This window comes from Falco punctatus (genome assembly GCF_963210335.1).
Source record: "Falco punctatus genome assembly, chromosome: 7".
In the NCBI taxonomy this organism is placed as follows: Eukaryota; Metazoa; Chordata; class Aves; order Falconiformes; family Falconidae; genus Falco; species Falco punctatus.
In genome coordinates, this window is record NC_137587.1 from 68,627,561 (window position 1) to 68,643,727 (window position 16,167).

Sequence of the window (16,167 nt, forward strand, 5' to 3'; positions counted from 1 at the left end):
GCCCATCGGATTATATGGGCTTCATTCTGCTCCCTGTCTCCCAGCTCAGGGGGCTGGGTACTCGGAGAACAACTGGGCTTACTGTTGAAGACTGAAGCAAAGGTGGCATTAAGTACCTCAGCCTTTTCCTCCTCCTCTAGCACGGTTTCCCCCTGCATCCACTAAAGGATGGAGATTCTCTTTAGCCCTCCTTTTGTTGCTGATCTATTTACAGAAACATTTTTTATTGTCTTTTACAGCAATAGCCAGATTAAATTCTAGTTGGGCTTTGGCCCTTCTAATTTTCTCCTGGCATAACCTCACCACATCCTTGTAGTCCTCCTGAGTGGCCTGTCCCTTCTTCCAAAGGTTATAAACTCTCCTTTTTTCCCCCTGAGTTCCAGCCAAAGCTCTCTGTTCAGCCAGGCCAGTTGTCTTCCCCTCCTGCTTGCCTTTCAGCACATGGGGATGGCCTGCTCCTGCGCCTTTAAGGTTTTCTTCTTGAAGAATATCCAGCCTTCCTGGACCCCTTGGCCCTCCAGTGCTGCTTCCTAAGGGACTCTGCCAGCCAGGCTCCTAAACAGGCCCAAACCTGCCCTCCAGGAGTCCAAGGGAACAGTTTTGCTGACTATCCTTACTTCTCTGGGAGTTGAAAACTCTACCATTTCACAGTTGCTGTGCCCAAGACAGCCTCCAGCCATCTCATCACCCACAAGTCCATCTGTGTTTGCAAGCAACAGGTCCTGCAGGGTGCCTTCCCTCGCTGGGTCCCTCACCAGCTGTGTCAGGAAGGGCTTTCTACACCCTCCAGGAACGTCCTGCACTGTTTCCTCTCTGCTGGATTGTATTTCTAGCAGACATCTGGTAAGTGCAAGTCCCCCAGGGAGACCAAGGGCTAGCGATTGTGAGACTTCTCCTAGCTGCTTATAGAATATTTCGACTGTTTGGGTGGTCTGTAACACTCCCACCACAATGCCTACCTTGCTGGCCTTCCTCCTGATACTTACCCTTAAACACCCAACCTGATGATCACCATCGTCAAGCTCTAGACAGCCAAACCACTCCCGAACACAGGGCTACCACTGCCTCTCCTTCCTTGCCTGTCCCCCCTCAAGAGTTTATAGCCATCGATGGCAGCACTCCAGTTGTGCGGTCATCCCACTGGGGTCTGTGATGGCAGCTATAGCACAGTTTTCCTGCTGTGCAGTGACTTCCAGCTCCTTCTGTTTGTTGCCCATTTTACCTGCTTATTCTTTAAACTGGGGATTCTGCAAAACCCAAACAAGAAGATGAGCTGTTGAAAGGGAAAAAGATTGCTTGGAAAAATTGAGTTTAGGCTTCTTCTTTCGGTAATTGCTCTTTAACTTCTTTGGGTAATTAAGTTTTAAATGAAAGTAGCATTAGCTAAATGTTCAGCAGTTCAGTTAAAGGTGCTGGAGTTCATAACAAAAGTTTGCAAAGACCTTCCAGAACTTCTCTAATAAAGCCAAAGGTGACAATTTCTAGGGTAAAGCAAATAATGCATGGCAGGAAAATAAAACCAACAGATTAAGGCCATATTTAACATGTAAAAATACGAAATAATAACTGGAATTCATTCAGTCCTCTGGTCTGCAGTGCATTAACTTTGCTAAGTCATCTTTTGCTGATTACAATATACAATTCTGATCTTTCCATTTATAACTACAAATATAGAGTTATATTGAAGACCAAATATTATAACAGATTTCCGTTGTTAATTGCATACGTTGTGTTTATATTTCTTGCACATTCTTCCATTGTGATAATATGACTGGCTGTCATCTGAAGCCCTACGTGTTTCTCATTTGAAGAAATGTAATTGAAAATGTATTAAAATAAAAATAGTGGGTGGATACTGTAGGCACAAGCATCTAACTAAACATTAACTTGAGGCTACATGCTGCACCTTACCCCAGATGGTGCTTTTGGACATTACAGTAGAACTTGTCATTGGGGGGAACCCCCCCCCTCCAAACACACATACGCATATAGAAATAGAAAAACTTATTTATATAACAATGCTTTTAAAAAGTTTTACTATTGCTGGTATTTTCACAAAAGTTGCTTTTTGGTATATTTTACCTGTTCTTGCCCATCTGGCTTTAGAGTAACTGATAAAGAACTGCATGTGGTGTTGCATATAATGTAATAAAATGTACAGATCCTGTAGCGTTGCCATACAAGAAAGTTATAAATGTAATTTTGTGAGATTGCTGCTGTTAATATTTATACTAAGTCACTGTCTATTCTTTTGTTGGTTCCAACCTACCACATGCTGTTTTTAACAAAATATCTGAGTATCACCCTGAAGTATTCACTCATCTGTCACTCAAGGATGAGTCAGGAAGTATATTATAGTAAAACAAAAAATGGTAAATTTATAGAGTGTTTAATACACAATATAGTTATTCATAACCTTATAAAATTATTTAGAACAATGAAATTGAATGGAAAGCTTCTTGCATCTTTCACTTCGATACATGTGTTGATGAGCATACTGAACAGCTCTCTGGGGAGATGCTTCTCTCTCTCTCTCCTTTTTTTTTTTTTTTTTTTTAATATTTTAAATGCCATTTTGTGTGGTTCTGTACTGCAGTGGTGCCTGTAGCCCTAGTCAAGGGATGTGTTTTAGATATAAACACTGTTTTGGAGATGCTTAACATTACTTTGTTTTTCAGCATGTGCGTTAATTTTAAGTTGTGTTTGTTTTGTTATGGAGCACTATGGCACAGAGCTGAAGGACTTCCAAACCAGATTTCGTACTTAACATATCTCATGAGTTGTTTGCACGTTACATATTTGGTGCATTTAACTCCATGAAATATCTTACTGAAATGTGAGAAGTTACATTTCAGTTGTACTTCAGTTGTGTTGTACTTCTCAGTTGCTCTGTATACTTTCACAGGCTAATCCGTGATCTTGTTTGTTACAAAGGAAATAAAAAAGTGACTGATAAATCACTTGAAGATGATTGGAGATTATTTTTTTTAATTTAAAGTCAAAGAACATTTAGTGTTAAGTTACCATGACTGATAGAAAGTCTTAAGCTGATTTGTGCCAGCTTTGCTGTTATCTGTATCGCTTTTTTTAATGTATACATTATATGCATATAAAGTTTGTTCATTGTATTTTTATTTACAGGAGGGTTTAAATGGCAACTTTCTTGTTGGCTCTAAAATTGTTTACAGAAACAGATGTGTGTTGTACTATTGGGCTTGCTATAAAAATGTGTGTATATATATATACACTTTAATGAAAGGAGATTGTTCTGTTAATTATTCTCTATTTGCTGTTTTTAAAGTGATGATCTCTTGTTTTCTTCTAGCATCAGATAATAGTCAGCGATTTCGAGAAACCTGCTTTGCATTTGCACTGACGCCACAACAAGTGCAGCAAATCAGCAGTTCAATGTGAGTTCGATCAGTAATACAGTGTTTAAATAAAAATAAATTTAAAAAAAGGAACTAGCTTACCGTAGCTTTCATTTTGAAATGTGATCTTAAAAAACACAGGTGTGTGTGTTTTGTCTCAGAGAGTACTCTTCTGGGGAATTCTTTTCTCCTTTGTTTGTAAGCTGATGAAGAGCAAAAGGGTGAGGAAGAGAGAATTAAATACCACCACTGTCCAGTGAGTATTGGGCAGGTTTCTCTTGTACTCGGTACCGTACTAATGCGTAACTCTCCTTCCTGCACCGCTGTCTTGCCATTAGTTAGGTCCTTTGTCAAGTTCTGTGTTTATTCATTGTAAGGATGGTACTTCATAGTGACCCATCAGAATTTTCTTGGGGGGGGGGGGGGGGGCGGGGGCGGGAATAAGTAAAGGTAAAGATATAAAGGTAAAGATCAGATGAGAATGGCATTGATTTATTTACCTTGAAAAATAAGAAGTGTAACCTTTAGAGTGCCTTGAGAGAGTGGTGGTTTGGCTGACTGGAAGAAGGAAGGTGGGGCATACACCATATGTACCAGAAAGCATGGCGGACATGCATTGAACTTACAGCAAACTTGAGAAAATATTGATGAATCTGTTCTGTAAACAGTATGTTTTCACCTGTGTTCTGTTGTTTCTAGGGATATTTCTGGGACCAAATGTGACTTCACAGTACAGGTCCAGCTAAGGTATGTATTTGTATCACCTGTTCTTGATGCTGTTGTTTCTTAAAATGCATTGGATACATGCTACCCAGCAGGCCAGGCTTTCCTTTATGGAGAAGAATCTCAACCTGTTGTTTTCTTGAGAAAAGTTTGCTGTTGACTGCTTTGAAAAGGGCAGACTTAACTGCTTGTCCTTGTTATATGCAGCTTTACTGAAGTTGCCGGTAGCCTGATATCTGGCATGTCAGAATACGGCATGTACTTAGCTATAGTCAGCTGATTTTCTTCAATTAGTTGTTTTAGATTGTGTGTATGCGCCTTCCTTTAACTCCACGTCTGTCAGATCCCAGGTTGCGGGGCCTTCAAAATCTGCGTGCAGGGAAGGTTGTTTTTCCTAGCAGGGATGTCAAACACAGTATTTCCTGGGCATGGCAACCTATATCGGCTTTTCTTTAGGCAATGGGAGGCAAGACTTTGGGAATCACCAGACTGGGTCTTAACCTGTTGGTTATTTTAGAGGTTACGATGAATGTATCCTAAGTTCATTAAAGCCTATGTATCCCTGGATTTCTGCAGGTGGCGGTGAGCAGTGCTGACTTCAGGGCTTGCTCCTGTCAGAAATGGCTGTCTTGCTTTTCACCCCCCTGGTCACGTCCGCATAGCGAGCTGTTCACTCACCAGACAGAAAACAACTGCTTTTAGGTCTTGCTTGTTATCCCCCTTCTGCTGATCAGCAAGTCGAGTTGGCTTTGTGTGGGGTCAGATGGACAAAGGGACAAGGAGGGCATAAGGGAAAGCGGGGACAGAAGGTAGCTCCTCTTTTTGAGAGCAGCAGCCCGTTAAGCACATCTGCATTGAACAGCTTACCCTGATGTGATGGTATATCTGTGTGTCCAGGCAGGTCCCCTGGAAGAGATCCAGTGGAGTCGAGAGGCTCTTTTTGGTCCTTTGAATGCCTATTGTCCACGATCTTGGCCTACACACACTTCACAGGAGAAGGAAGGGTGTGTCTTATTTTGGTTCCAGCAGAAAATAAGCCTGTCTGAACTTAAGTAAATAAACAAAACTGAAATGAAGAAAGAGGCTGGACATAGGTGTGAGGATAGCGTTTGATGCTGTGGCTGAACAGCTGTCTAGTTTACTGAAGTTGGAGGAAGGACAAAGACTGTATTTTTTCCTTTGTGAAACCTTGGTCTTGTACCAAGAGGTCAGGCTGGAGAAATGGTAGGAAAGAAATTCGGATGATCCGTCTTTTGTAACAGGCACGTGTATATCTGAATGAGTCAGAGTCAGTCTGAGGAATTAAGAAATCTGAGGAAGATCATACAGCCATCTTGATCGAAACCTGTCATCTGGGAGGGCTTTCCTGCTTAATGATCTGTACAGCCAATTTGAGGACTGTGTTTAGCAAATTTTGTCATGTTTTCATAACTCAGTAGGAAAAAAAATCCTCCTAGGAAGAGATGATCTTTAAATGACTTTAGAAGTGAAAGATGATGGAAGCTTTTTGCTTTTAGGTTTTGTTTATCAGAAACCAGTTGTCCACAAGAAGATCACTTCCCACCCAATCTCTGTGTGAAAGTAAATGGGAAACCATGCAGCCTTCCAGTAAGTAAGATGTTACTTTGATATACATATTTGGATAGCATTACTAAGAACTGTCTGTCAGAAATTAGCCTGAGAATTTATCCTAACCTTTGTCTTCACATTTTGGAGCATTTGAATGAAGATGGATAGATGAATGGAAAAGATAGCTAAGGAAATTGTTTCTCAGGAGACTGACCAGTAGATCCAGAATATTAATTTTCAAAAAATGCGGCAGTAAATTTTTATGTTTGACAAACATCCAGTGAGTCTGGCTGAAATTGGAGTGTGTTTTGGAGGTCATCTGTGCAGGGAATAGACCATCACTGAGCAACAGGAGTAAAGAGAAAAACGTCAACTTGCGGTACTGGGGCAGCACACAGGATTACAGTGGGCGATGTTAGCCAGGCAGGTTGAATAGCAGTACTGAGAAAGGAGAGGTGGCAAATGTGTCTTTTAATGTTTTGTGGGCAGGGTTAGAATTTGGAAACCGTTAGGCTCTCTAAGTAAAACGTGTGATACTTTATTGTCTGATCTCTCTTTCTCTCTCTCTGTTCAAATTGAAGAGGGAGCCTGGTTCAGGCAAGACACAGCCTTTATTGGGGCAGGGTTGTGGTGAGAGGGCAAGAAAGCAAAAGCAGTATTTTTTTATTATTATTATTATTTTTTGCTGAGGAGAAAAATACTTTGATTTCTAGGGCTATCTTCCACCAACCAAAAATGGTGTTGAACCAAAGCGACCTAGCCGACCAATCAACATTACCTCACTCGTCAGATTATCGACGACGGTACCAAACACAATCGTCGTTTCATGGACTGCAGAAATTGGAAGAGTAAGTACCTTTGGTAGATAATGCTGTCTAAAGCTTACTAGTTTCTGCTCTGGCATCTGTTTGAAAGATTTGAAAGATAAGCAAGTTTAATTGTGCAGAAAATACTTAATGGGTTAGTAGTAGGCTGTTCCTTCTTTTTGATTGTGTTACTTTATGCTAGGCAGATACAACATGCTCTCTTAGATCACTTGCCCTCAACTTTTTTGGTGTGATCTCTCCCTTTTCACACACAGACACGCACCCTGTCATGGTGACTCACTGAAGGCCCAGTTAGTAAGGTCAGGACATCCTATAGAACTTTGTTTGTCTTACCTCCTGACTTCAAAGTTCCTGATTTTAGGGGCTTGAGAAACCTTATCTTGTCTTCAACTTGTAACTAGCATGTGGCACTCAGTGCAGAGTGGTCTTTTATGACTGTAAATGTGCACACAAAGCGTAGCAACTTAGCATGGCCCAGGAGATTTAATTTGCCTTTTCTACATTTCTTTTCTCACAACTGGTGTCCTTATACTTAATATTTAAAAAATAATGGTTTTGTAACTTTTTTGTGGCTGGGGGGGCGGGGAACGTTACAATTGGTATTAAAAAATTGCTGATGTTCCACTGGTCTAATTAAATCTGGAACATGCAGCAAAAAGTTACTTCAATAATTGAGTCCATTAATTAGTGCACTGCTTTCACTGACGGCAAAAATCCTGCAAGATATGCATTACAGAGTCAAGAGGCACTTGAAAAACAGTGGCTTTGCCATTGTAGCCATCCTGTTTTCAGAAGTCCCGAGAACTGTCCTGAGGTGAAGAATTTGTCAGTGCACAAAGCCCAGGATTCCTGAACCAGTGTGGAAAAATGCTTACAGCCCAATCATGCACAATAGCCAGTTATAAAACATCACGATGGTATTTCATGGTGGATTTCTTGTGGAGCGTAAAACAGTCTCCATTCAGATTATGGAGTAAATGATGGCTGAATGATTTTTTTCCCTTCCTTTTTTTTTTTTTTAAAAAAAAACAACCTTCTTTTATCTAATGAGAACTGCAGGTATCAGAAATAAGTGTTTAAAAATGAACCTGACGTGGTCTACGTTGTAGAAGTGCCTGCACACAAGCTGATGAATCTTGGTTATTGCTCTGAATAGTGCGCTGCACTTTTGCTTGAGGCTATCAATGAGGATTTAGGGAAAAGAGATGTTTCTAAACTGTGTGGACTCTAAGCTAGGCTCTTGTGAACTAGCTAGTCTTTTGTGACCTGGCTAGTTTCTCAGGCTTCGTAGATATGTTATTTATAAACCCCATATTGGTTGACTTCTAGCTTACAGTACAAAACTGAAGAGAGTGGCAAATTCTTAGTGTGTTTCATGAGAATTAGATGCCAATCAGAACTTCCCCACCGATGAAGTGTAACGCTTCCTCAAGTGACTGTTTGAGACCTTGATAGTTAAATGTGAAGAATTATTTTATATTTGGATGTGCCTGCATAGTGCAGAATTTGAATTCCCCTCCTCCTCTTCCCTTAAGAGTCAGTTGCATGTCTCAACTGGTGTACTCTACCTTTCCTGAAGTCATAATTGTGATTTTTATACAATCTGTTTCAAGAGCCTTCTGTACAAGAAGCCTTGGGCAAGTTCCTAGCTTTGTAGATTCAAGCTGTCGGTAAATAATTTCACAATGTTAATTAGCATTTTTCTAACTTCTATACTAATTGAGGCATTAAACAAACAAGTTAGAGCAGTAGTGGTTTTTAACGATGTGAGAAGCATTCATTGTAAGAATAAAATATTTAAAATGTGGTGTTTCTGATGCTATTTCAATTTGTGTAATTTTATGGTAAGATATATTACTGAAATCCTGTCTTCGGATTCTGGTGGTGTCCTAAATAAAGGATGGTAGATGTCACAATTGTTCGGATTTTTTTGTTTTGTTAGTGGAAGCATACGTGGCAGTTGCTGGGGGAAGACTTTCATTTTTCAATTTAAAGTATATGAGTGCAGTTACAGGTTTAGCAGATACTGCTTATATGAAAAAGTAATTGATGTACCCTAACGTTGAGAACACAATTTTTGTCCTTTCCATTTTGGGGGTGTGGGGAAAGAGAGGGGTGTTGCTGATGAATGCATAGCATAATACCACATTTTTTTAAAAGACAGTTTTTACCCACTGTTGTTAGTAGTTTACAATAAAAATGAGAGCTCAGACGTCTCAGATTGTGGTTTGAAATCAGTTAGTGATGCCAGGAAGAGCACTCTGCCACTCCTGCTCTTCCCTTGAGGGAAGGTTTACCCTGCTTACAGGGGAGCTGGCAGAGTTGATATTCGGTCTGCATCTGACCTGCTTGTATGCCAAATTATTTTCTGTAGTGGCAGAAGTGAGCATCCACGGCTTTTCGCTGACAACGATAAGGCACATTCGCATGGTCTGTTCTGTTGAGACTCGTGGGGGGGAAATGACCTTAACCTCTTCCATGCAGTTGGGAGTGGTGACTTCTTGCCTGCTCGGGCTAGATTCACTAGGGTATATCTTGGCCCCCCTGTACTCTGGAACTGTTTAACTCCCTTAATTCTGTTAAGCTCTGACAGTGAAGTTAGCATTTCGTAGACGGTAAGCACAGGAAGATAAGAAAAAGAAAGTTGAATAGTGCTTCTAGACTGAGTAGGAAATATTGCGGGTGATAAATCTTTTTCTGTGTTGCTTTTCAAGAGGCATCAAGGCTGATTTTCCTATTTTGAAAACAAAATAAGCTTTTATCCAAAAAACCCCCAAGAAAACAAAACCAAAAAAACCTTTGATGATACCTGGCCTGACAGCTTCCCGTAAATGTATTAACACAATTGCAGTACTTAACATTGTTGATGTAAAATTACCCTTCTTAAATGGACTGCAGACTGCATGTCCCGAGTTAGATGTAAAACTTCCAGAAGTGTCCTAAATGCTGTTTCAGTAGTTTGGTCTGCAGCTAAATCTAATCTCAGTGAAGCATGAAGTCACTTTTGTTGCATCTCTAAAACTCCAGCCCTGTGAACTTTCTGGAGCATGATGGGTTTTCTCTAGTATGAAAACTTTGCCATCTGAAGTCTTGTAACTGCTTTAGAAACACAGTGCCCTGTAATCACATAATAAATTGCATAAGCATTGTGTAAAATACAAGCTGTCTTTTGATTAAAACAGTTTTCACTTTGATCTTTTGTTCTGTTTTCTAGAACTATTCCATGGCAGTCTATCTTGTAAAGCAGCTGTCCTCTACGGTGTTACTGCAGAGGTTGCGAGCAAAAGGAATACGGAACCCTGATCATTCTAGAGCACTAAGTATGTCTGATGTACAACTTGTTTAAAAAGGAGAAATAGCTTTTGTAAAAGGAGATTTGAAATAGGAGTGTACTAACTGAGGTTTGGACTTCCTACAGTTCTCTGGGTTTTGAGAATCTGATAGTGGTGTTCTTTGTATTCAGTTCCAATTCAAAGACTCAGAGGCCTTTGTTTGTACTAGGAGCCAGTCCAGGAACCCTGTTGACACTGTGAAGGGAAAAATGCAAGAGAATCGCTTTCAGTTCAGCCTTACTGGCTTTGTTTCTTCAGAATAGAACAACTGTATCTATATAGTTAACTGGTAATTCAGTACCTCAGGCAAGCTGAACTAAATGCTCGTTACTGAACCTTGATGCTGGAGGAAAGTGTCCATCAACACGGTTTTTGTTCCTTTGGCACAGTTTTGTGGAGTGAGCTCCTGGAGAAAGTGTCTAGCACAGTGCTCCTCCTGACCCCCTTCCAAATTTAAGGTTTGCTGCTTTGTTGTTTCCTTGGACAAATACACGTTGGTATAAGTGCAATGTAAATGCAATCAAAAAACGCTGTATGTTTCTGTTTCAGGGAGAGGGTGAAAATACCAACACCTGACAGCTGTTGATCATACTCTTTAATGCTCAGATCATGTGCGTTGTACACAGCATAGACCTTCTCCAAAAGGGAAGAAATTAAACGCCCAGTAAATGCTACAAAGCCAGTGGTATATAGTGCTGGGCATTAGCTTGTGTTAATGCAGTGTGATCACTGAAATGCACAAAAATCGATAGAGTTTCCAGGTGGCTGCTGCTCTGTGTATACAAGGTGAGAATGAGGGTGTAGGTCCAGTTCATAGAGCAGGCAGAACATGCAACTGACTTGTTCATTTAACCAACGACTGTTTATAAAACAGTCCTTGTAGGGAAAAATAGAGGATGATTAGAGATGAAATACTTCTGTAGTGCTAATATTTCACTGCAGTTATTTAAAACTCAAATTTTGTCAGGATACTTCTGATTTCCTATTTCTCAATTTCCTTTTCAATTTTAAGTCAGAGGATTCCTTTATGAGTATTTCAGAGGTTTACAGTGATGCTTGTCCGTGTGAGTTAGTGACATTTTTTAATGTGCTTGAAGTTAACAGTCAAGTCAATGTGGCTCATCTTGTTGGTAGATTTTAATAACTGTCAAGTACAAAGTTGCATGTATGTGAAAAGAGACATCTCTGTATAAATACATTTTCTAGGGATCTTGCTTTAAGGTGAGCTTTTCTGCTTTTCACTTTTCTTAAATCTTGTTGTTTATGATCTTTCTAGAGAGTAAAGACTGCTTATGTTACCTGTTTACTGTATGAGTCTGAAACAATAGTCACTGCTGCTTGCTTCCAGTACATACAGCAAACTGAAAGTTTAGCACGTGGTTTCAGACTTGTTTTATTTCTCTATTATCCAGTTTGTGTTTTAAATCAACTGTAAAATAAACTTTTTCTTCTTTCAAATAACAGTTAAAGAGAAACTGACTGCTGATCCAGACAGTGAAATAGCAACAACAAGCTTAAGAGTTTCTCTTCTTTGTCCAGTAAGTTTGTTTTTTTTATTCATTCAAAACTGATTCTGATCAAAATGTGGCTGTTCTGGGACACGTATTTGGTAGAGGTTAGCTTGTGTTTACCTGTGTGTTAACTTTGTGGGGATCAGATCCAGTGCTGAAGTTACCTGTCACCGTGCTTAAGCATGTGATGTACCCCTGAGAAAATGAGTATTCCATTAACTGGAAAACACCATTCAAAATTATATGTAAGCACGCATTTAAATCTGTCACTAGATCATCTGAGTGTGCAGTTTGGGTCCTTGATAAAAGCCATTTCAGTGGTATGATAGTTGAATGTGCCTGTTAAAACTAGCTCTTCAGTCATTGTCTGCAGTCAGAGAATTGAGCGTCTTTTAACTGAAGTTGATTGTATGCATGTGTACACTCTGAGTATCTAATAATCTTAGATTAAAAATGAAGCAGTGTCCTAGAGGTGGTTCAAAGAAAATTTGTTTTAAATTGGAAGTGGGAGAATACAGGTCCAATGAATGTGGAAGTGGCAGTACTTATTGTATCTTGACCTGCTAATTCTTTTTAACCAAGTAGATGCAGAGATAAGTGGTAGTTTATAGCTGGGTTTATGTTATCATTGCTACGCTGCACAATATTAATATTATGTGCACTTTATTTAATCTTTGGGACTTAATGCTCTTGTTTCAGGTATACATGTGGCTTCAGAATAGTTGCTCTCTGTGTTGATTGACACAGTATCTTTATTGCAGTATAACTTTTTAACCTCTTTTCAAGATTAAGGATACATCTGTTTCCTGATTTGGTTCAATCTGCTCAAGCTTGACACAAAATTTTCAGTTCTGAATTCTAAAAGACTTTATGCTTGCAAAATTGAAGCTTATTTCTCAAGTTATTTAATATGTTCTTAAACTCTACCAATGTGAAAATAAACTTTCAGGTATATAAGCTTTGCTTTGTAAAAAGCACAGTTGACATCGTGGTTACTTGTTACATGTGTATTAGGTTACTGTAAACCCTTAAAAGTGGTATTTTTATGATCCATGATCTTAAGACTTTCTCCATACTAACATTGATGCTAGCTAAATAATAACATTTTTAAGGAAGGTAAAACTCATCTGTAAGAAAGCTACAGAGACTGGAATTACGAAATAAAATACTGATCTGTAAACTTAGAACCCCCATAACCTGTAATCATGTAAACGTGGAAATCTGTGTCACATCAAAACTGCTGCAGATTTGAAATGCTGAAGTATTTTGGGTCCACACCTGGCAGCTTATTTTGTTGAGTTCTTACAGTTGAATTTTTGTTGTGTTGTTAGTACTTTGTTATTCTATAAAGCACAATGATAGTCCTGTTGTTTTTTATTTTGTCATTCTTTAGGCACAGTATTCTTACCACTTACGATTAGTTTCCAATACAGACAAGAATAGTAATTCATTAGTAGAAATTAAATGACTGTAAAGAGTTTAGAAGTGCTTACGTATTCATTCATTATCTTAAATTAAACTTCATGCATCTTCTGGAATTACGGTTTTTTACTTCTGTTGTACTTGATTTGTCAGAACTACTACTTCAGGCAGTTATGTTGCGTTACAGATCATTCCATGAGGGTTTTCTGACATGCTTCTGTTTGTCCTGATTGCCTCCATTACTGATAAAAGTTCTGCAGTGTGTTTAGATGCATTTTTTTTCTGGATGACTGCAGTTCAGATGAGTTGGTATTAGAGCAGGAATATCCTCTACAACATTGCTTTTAGGACTGCAAGTTTGCTAATACTAATGAAGATGTCAAGTCCTGTTTTGCTTCCTCAGAGTTCTGCCAGGGATAAAACCAAACCAGCAATCAGACATTGGGATGTAACTCTTCAGAAGTCCTACCTTTATCAGCATTTCATTTCCTCTTTAAAATTTACTACTTTTCTGGTAGACATACAAAACAAAGTCTATAGCAGGTTATTTTGAGCATATTTGTGTCATTTTAATAAAGTTTACAAACCACACTTTTTTCCCCAGTATGTTCCTAATTCAGTGCTGTCTGATTTCACTGTAGCTCTTGGAATAATCCATCATTGCACAGGCTCGTTGGGACAGACCGCGCCTTTCAACTTGTCCTATGAATAGAAAGGTTATTAGCATGATTCAGACTGTCCTCAGGTCTGAATGTAATTTTATTATAGCCTCCATATTTTTAATTGCTAATTTGTAAACATTTGGCTCAGGGAGATTTTTTTTGTAAATATTTTGTGCTTACTTTCTAATGCTTGAATGGACAGTGTATGCTTTGAAACTACACATTGAAAATGCTGATTTGCTCTCCAAGCAGAACCAAAAACTAAAGAACGATGCATCTTCAGCTGTGGTAATGTTAGGGTGCTGTTCTCCCATCTCATTTGTTGCGGGTGTGATTCTCTTGTGTGTGTACTTCAATAAAATAAATGGAATTTCGTATCTGAATGGGAGTGGCAGGTTTAGACTTTATAACCCTTATTTTGCCCTCAAGAAAGTACAGAGTGAGGCAGCTTCCTCTGAATTTGTTTTGGATTGCTGCTGAGCTTTTTTTAGCACAGGGGCCTGCTCTCCCTCTGAGACTGTGGAGTACAGAGAAAAAGCTGTCCTTAACTGTTGGCTGAATCTATCCAAGGTACAGCAGACAAATGGGCTGAACTGAGCCTGTATTTCAGGAAGACACTTGAATTCATGTTCTTTTTTTCCCTTGAAATAAAAACAAATAAATCCACAGGCTCTGCAACTGGCCCAAATATTTAACTGAACAAAAATTCCAAACCTAGCATTTTACTGTAGGTTTTGCAGCTTTGTTTACAAATCCTTAATTTCTGTTTTGGGTGCATTTTTTAGCATGAAAAGATAGCAGTGTTTTGTACAGTCGTAAAATAAATGAAAGCAGTGTTTCTTTGGCTGGAATCAAAACTGTAACAGTGTTGGAAAACACAGTTTTTTCAAAAGTTGGGATGCATCCCTTCTCTTATGACCTTTTGTTTTGTCAGTTCTGACACAGCTTGGCCAGTATGGCATAGCTGATCCAGGAAGTTCAATGCCAAAAATGGGAAAGGAGACATCAGTGCTCAGTACACTGATTCTATCTGCATGCGTATGGCTTTGGTTAAATCCAACTATGGCTTAGACATTGGAAGCACAGTTTTTATACCAAAAGCTTGTGAAAAGGTGTCTGTTTTAAATCGGCTTTTTTACTCAGGAGACAGGTATTTATGTTCTTCCTGCAGCATTTGTCTTCAACCTTCCTATTTTTATTTTGCATCATGTAGAAGCATCCAGGTTTTATCTCTGGTATCCTTACTCTTGCTCCTCACTGAGCTAGGAGACTCTTATTGTGCCCAAAAGACAAATGAGCCATTGACCTACCATCTGGGAGATAAGAATTCCTAACAGACATGGATCAGGGGGCCTTGCTTTGTTGGGGGTTGATTATGTGATAGAAATAATGTGCTTGGTCATGGATTTTGGGGGAGGGGGTGCCAAACACATGGCACATACAGCACCTCCTGCCGCCTGGGCTCTCCAGCACCATTACTGCAGGCTCCCCAGGGAATTCTCAGCTCCCCTCCCATCTGGTGGTGAGTTTTGTGATGGTGACTGAGAGCCGGAGGGAAGAAAAATAAGCAAGATCCTGCAATCTAGCTGAATTTGCTGGGAATGGGGTGGAGGATTTCTGCTTAGGGGGAGATGCAAAAAAAAAAAAAAAAAAAAAAAAGCATCATGGAGGAAGTAGTGGACTGTGAGTAGAGCCTTTGTTCTTGATACTGTTTTTAGTTTCCTGATATTCTGAGATTGAGTGCCATCCTGTGGCACCCATCTTGTATTGCTCAGAATCAGTATGCATGACCACCGTGCTTGCTTAAGCCGTACTAAAACCAGTTCCTCTTGCTATCCACTGCTAGAATTGGCTGAAGATTTTAAAATGAAGCAATTCTGTATGTTTTAGTAAAATACATATAACTTCAAAGTATTCAGTATAAATAGTTCTTAATAAATAATTGTTTTGTTGTTTTTTAATGTGGAAAAAGTCTTGTTTAGACATTCTTACTTTTTACCTTTAGTGTGGTCAGTTAAAGCTCCTTCTAAACTGCAGCATAAGCACTTTGCCAGAAAACAACTCCTTGGGTTTTGTTTTGTTTTTTTTTTTTTAAGGCGTCTCCTCTCTTTTATTTCAGATTAATATGACATCCCTTTCACTGTCTAATCATTTTTGCATTCAACGTAATCATATGTTAATGTTTTATGGTCTAGGTTAGCGTTGATTTGTCTAATCCAAACTAAGATATTCCTGTTCCACAATTTAGCCTAAACACTTTCTGTGTCTAGTACTCCTATGTTACCTGCTCAGTTTAAGCACTCAGCTGTGCTTTTTATATTAAACTTGTGGAAGCTTTGTGCTGACCTGCAAAACCTCGCTGTCCTGGCCTTTTCACAACTTGAAGGAAACAATGGTCCCCAACTGAAAGCATACTTTAGAACTCATTTTCTCCTGTTCATCTTCTGTTAACGTTTGCAGACCCTGTGTAGCATTGAAAAGGTATGATGGTATTATAGAGGATAGTGAGCTATTTGTATTTTATGTGAGAAAAATTTCAGCAGCGAAATTTCAGATTAGCTCAAAGCTGTATACATAGCAGTGGTGTTTATCACAGCAGGAGGAGTATAAGATTGTTTCTGAATAGTTAACAGGTGTGATTTATTTTGTGAGCAGTCTGTTTCTGACAGTTTTCTGGAGAAAGTAGTGAAAATGCTGGAGCTAGAGAAATACGTCAGGAAATGATCCGTAATCCTGCAAATGCATTTTCT

The 16,167-nt window shown here is 39.2% G+C and overlaps 1 protein-coding gene across 5 annotated transcripts in view; it reads left to right on the forward strand.

The window, feature by feature from the left end:
- Positions 1 to 16,167, forward strand: part of PIAS1 (protein inhibitor of activated STAT 1) — a 67,278-nt gene that overhangs the window by 40,663 nt on the left and 10,448 nt on the right. For all 5 annotated transcript variants that reach the window (XR_013929697.1, XM_080396956.1, XM_080396958.1 and 2 more), the window contains exons 3-8: positions 3,326 to 3,410; positions 4,071 to 4,118; positions 5,612 to 5,702; positions 6,377 to 6,511; positions 9,705 to 9,810; positions 11,287 to 11,360. Coding sequence is in view for 4 of the 5 variants with exons in the window: in XM_080396956.1 (XP_080253082.1) it covers positions 3,326 to 3,410; positions 4,071 to 4,118; positions 5,612 to 5,702; positions 6,377 to 6,511; positions 9,705 to 9,810; positions 11,287 to 11,360 (539 nt within the window). In the remaining variant the exon portion in view is untranslated. The remainder of the gene's footprint in view (positions 1 to 3,325; positions 3,411 to 4,070; positions 4,119 to 5,611; positions 5,703 to 6,376; positions 6,512 to 9,704; positions 9,811 to 11,286; positions 11,361 to 16,167) is intronic.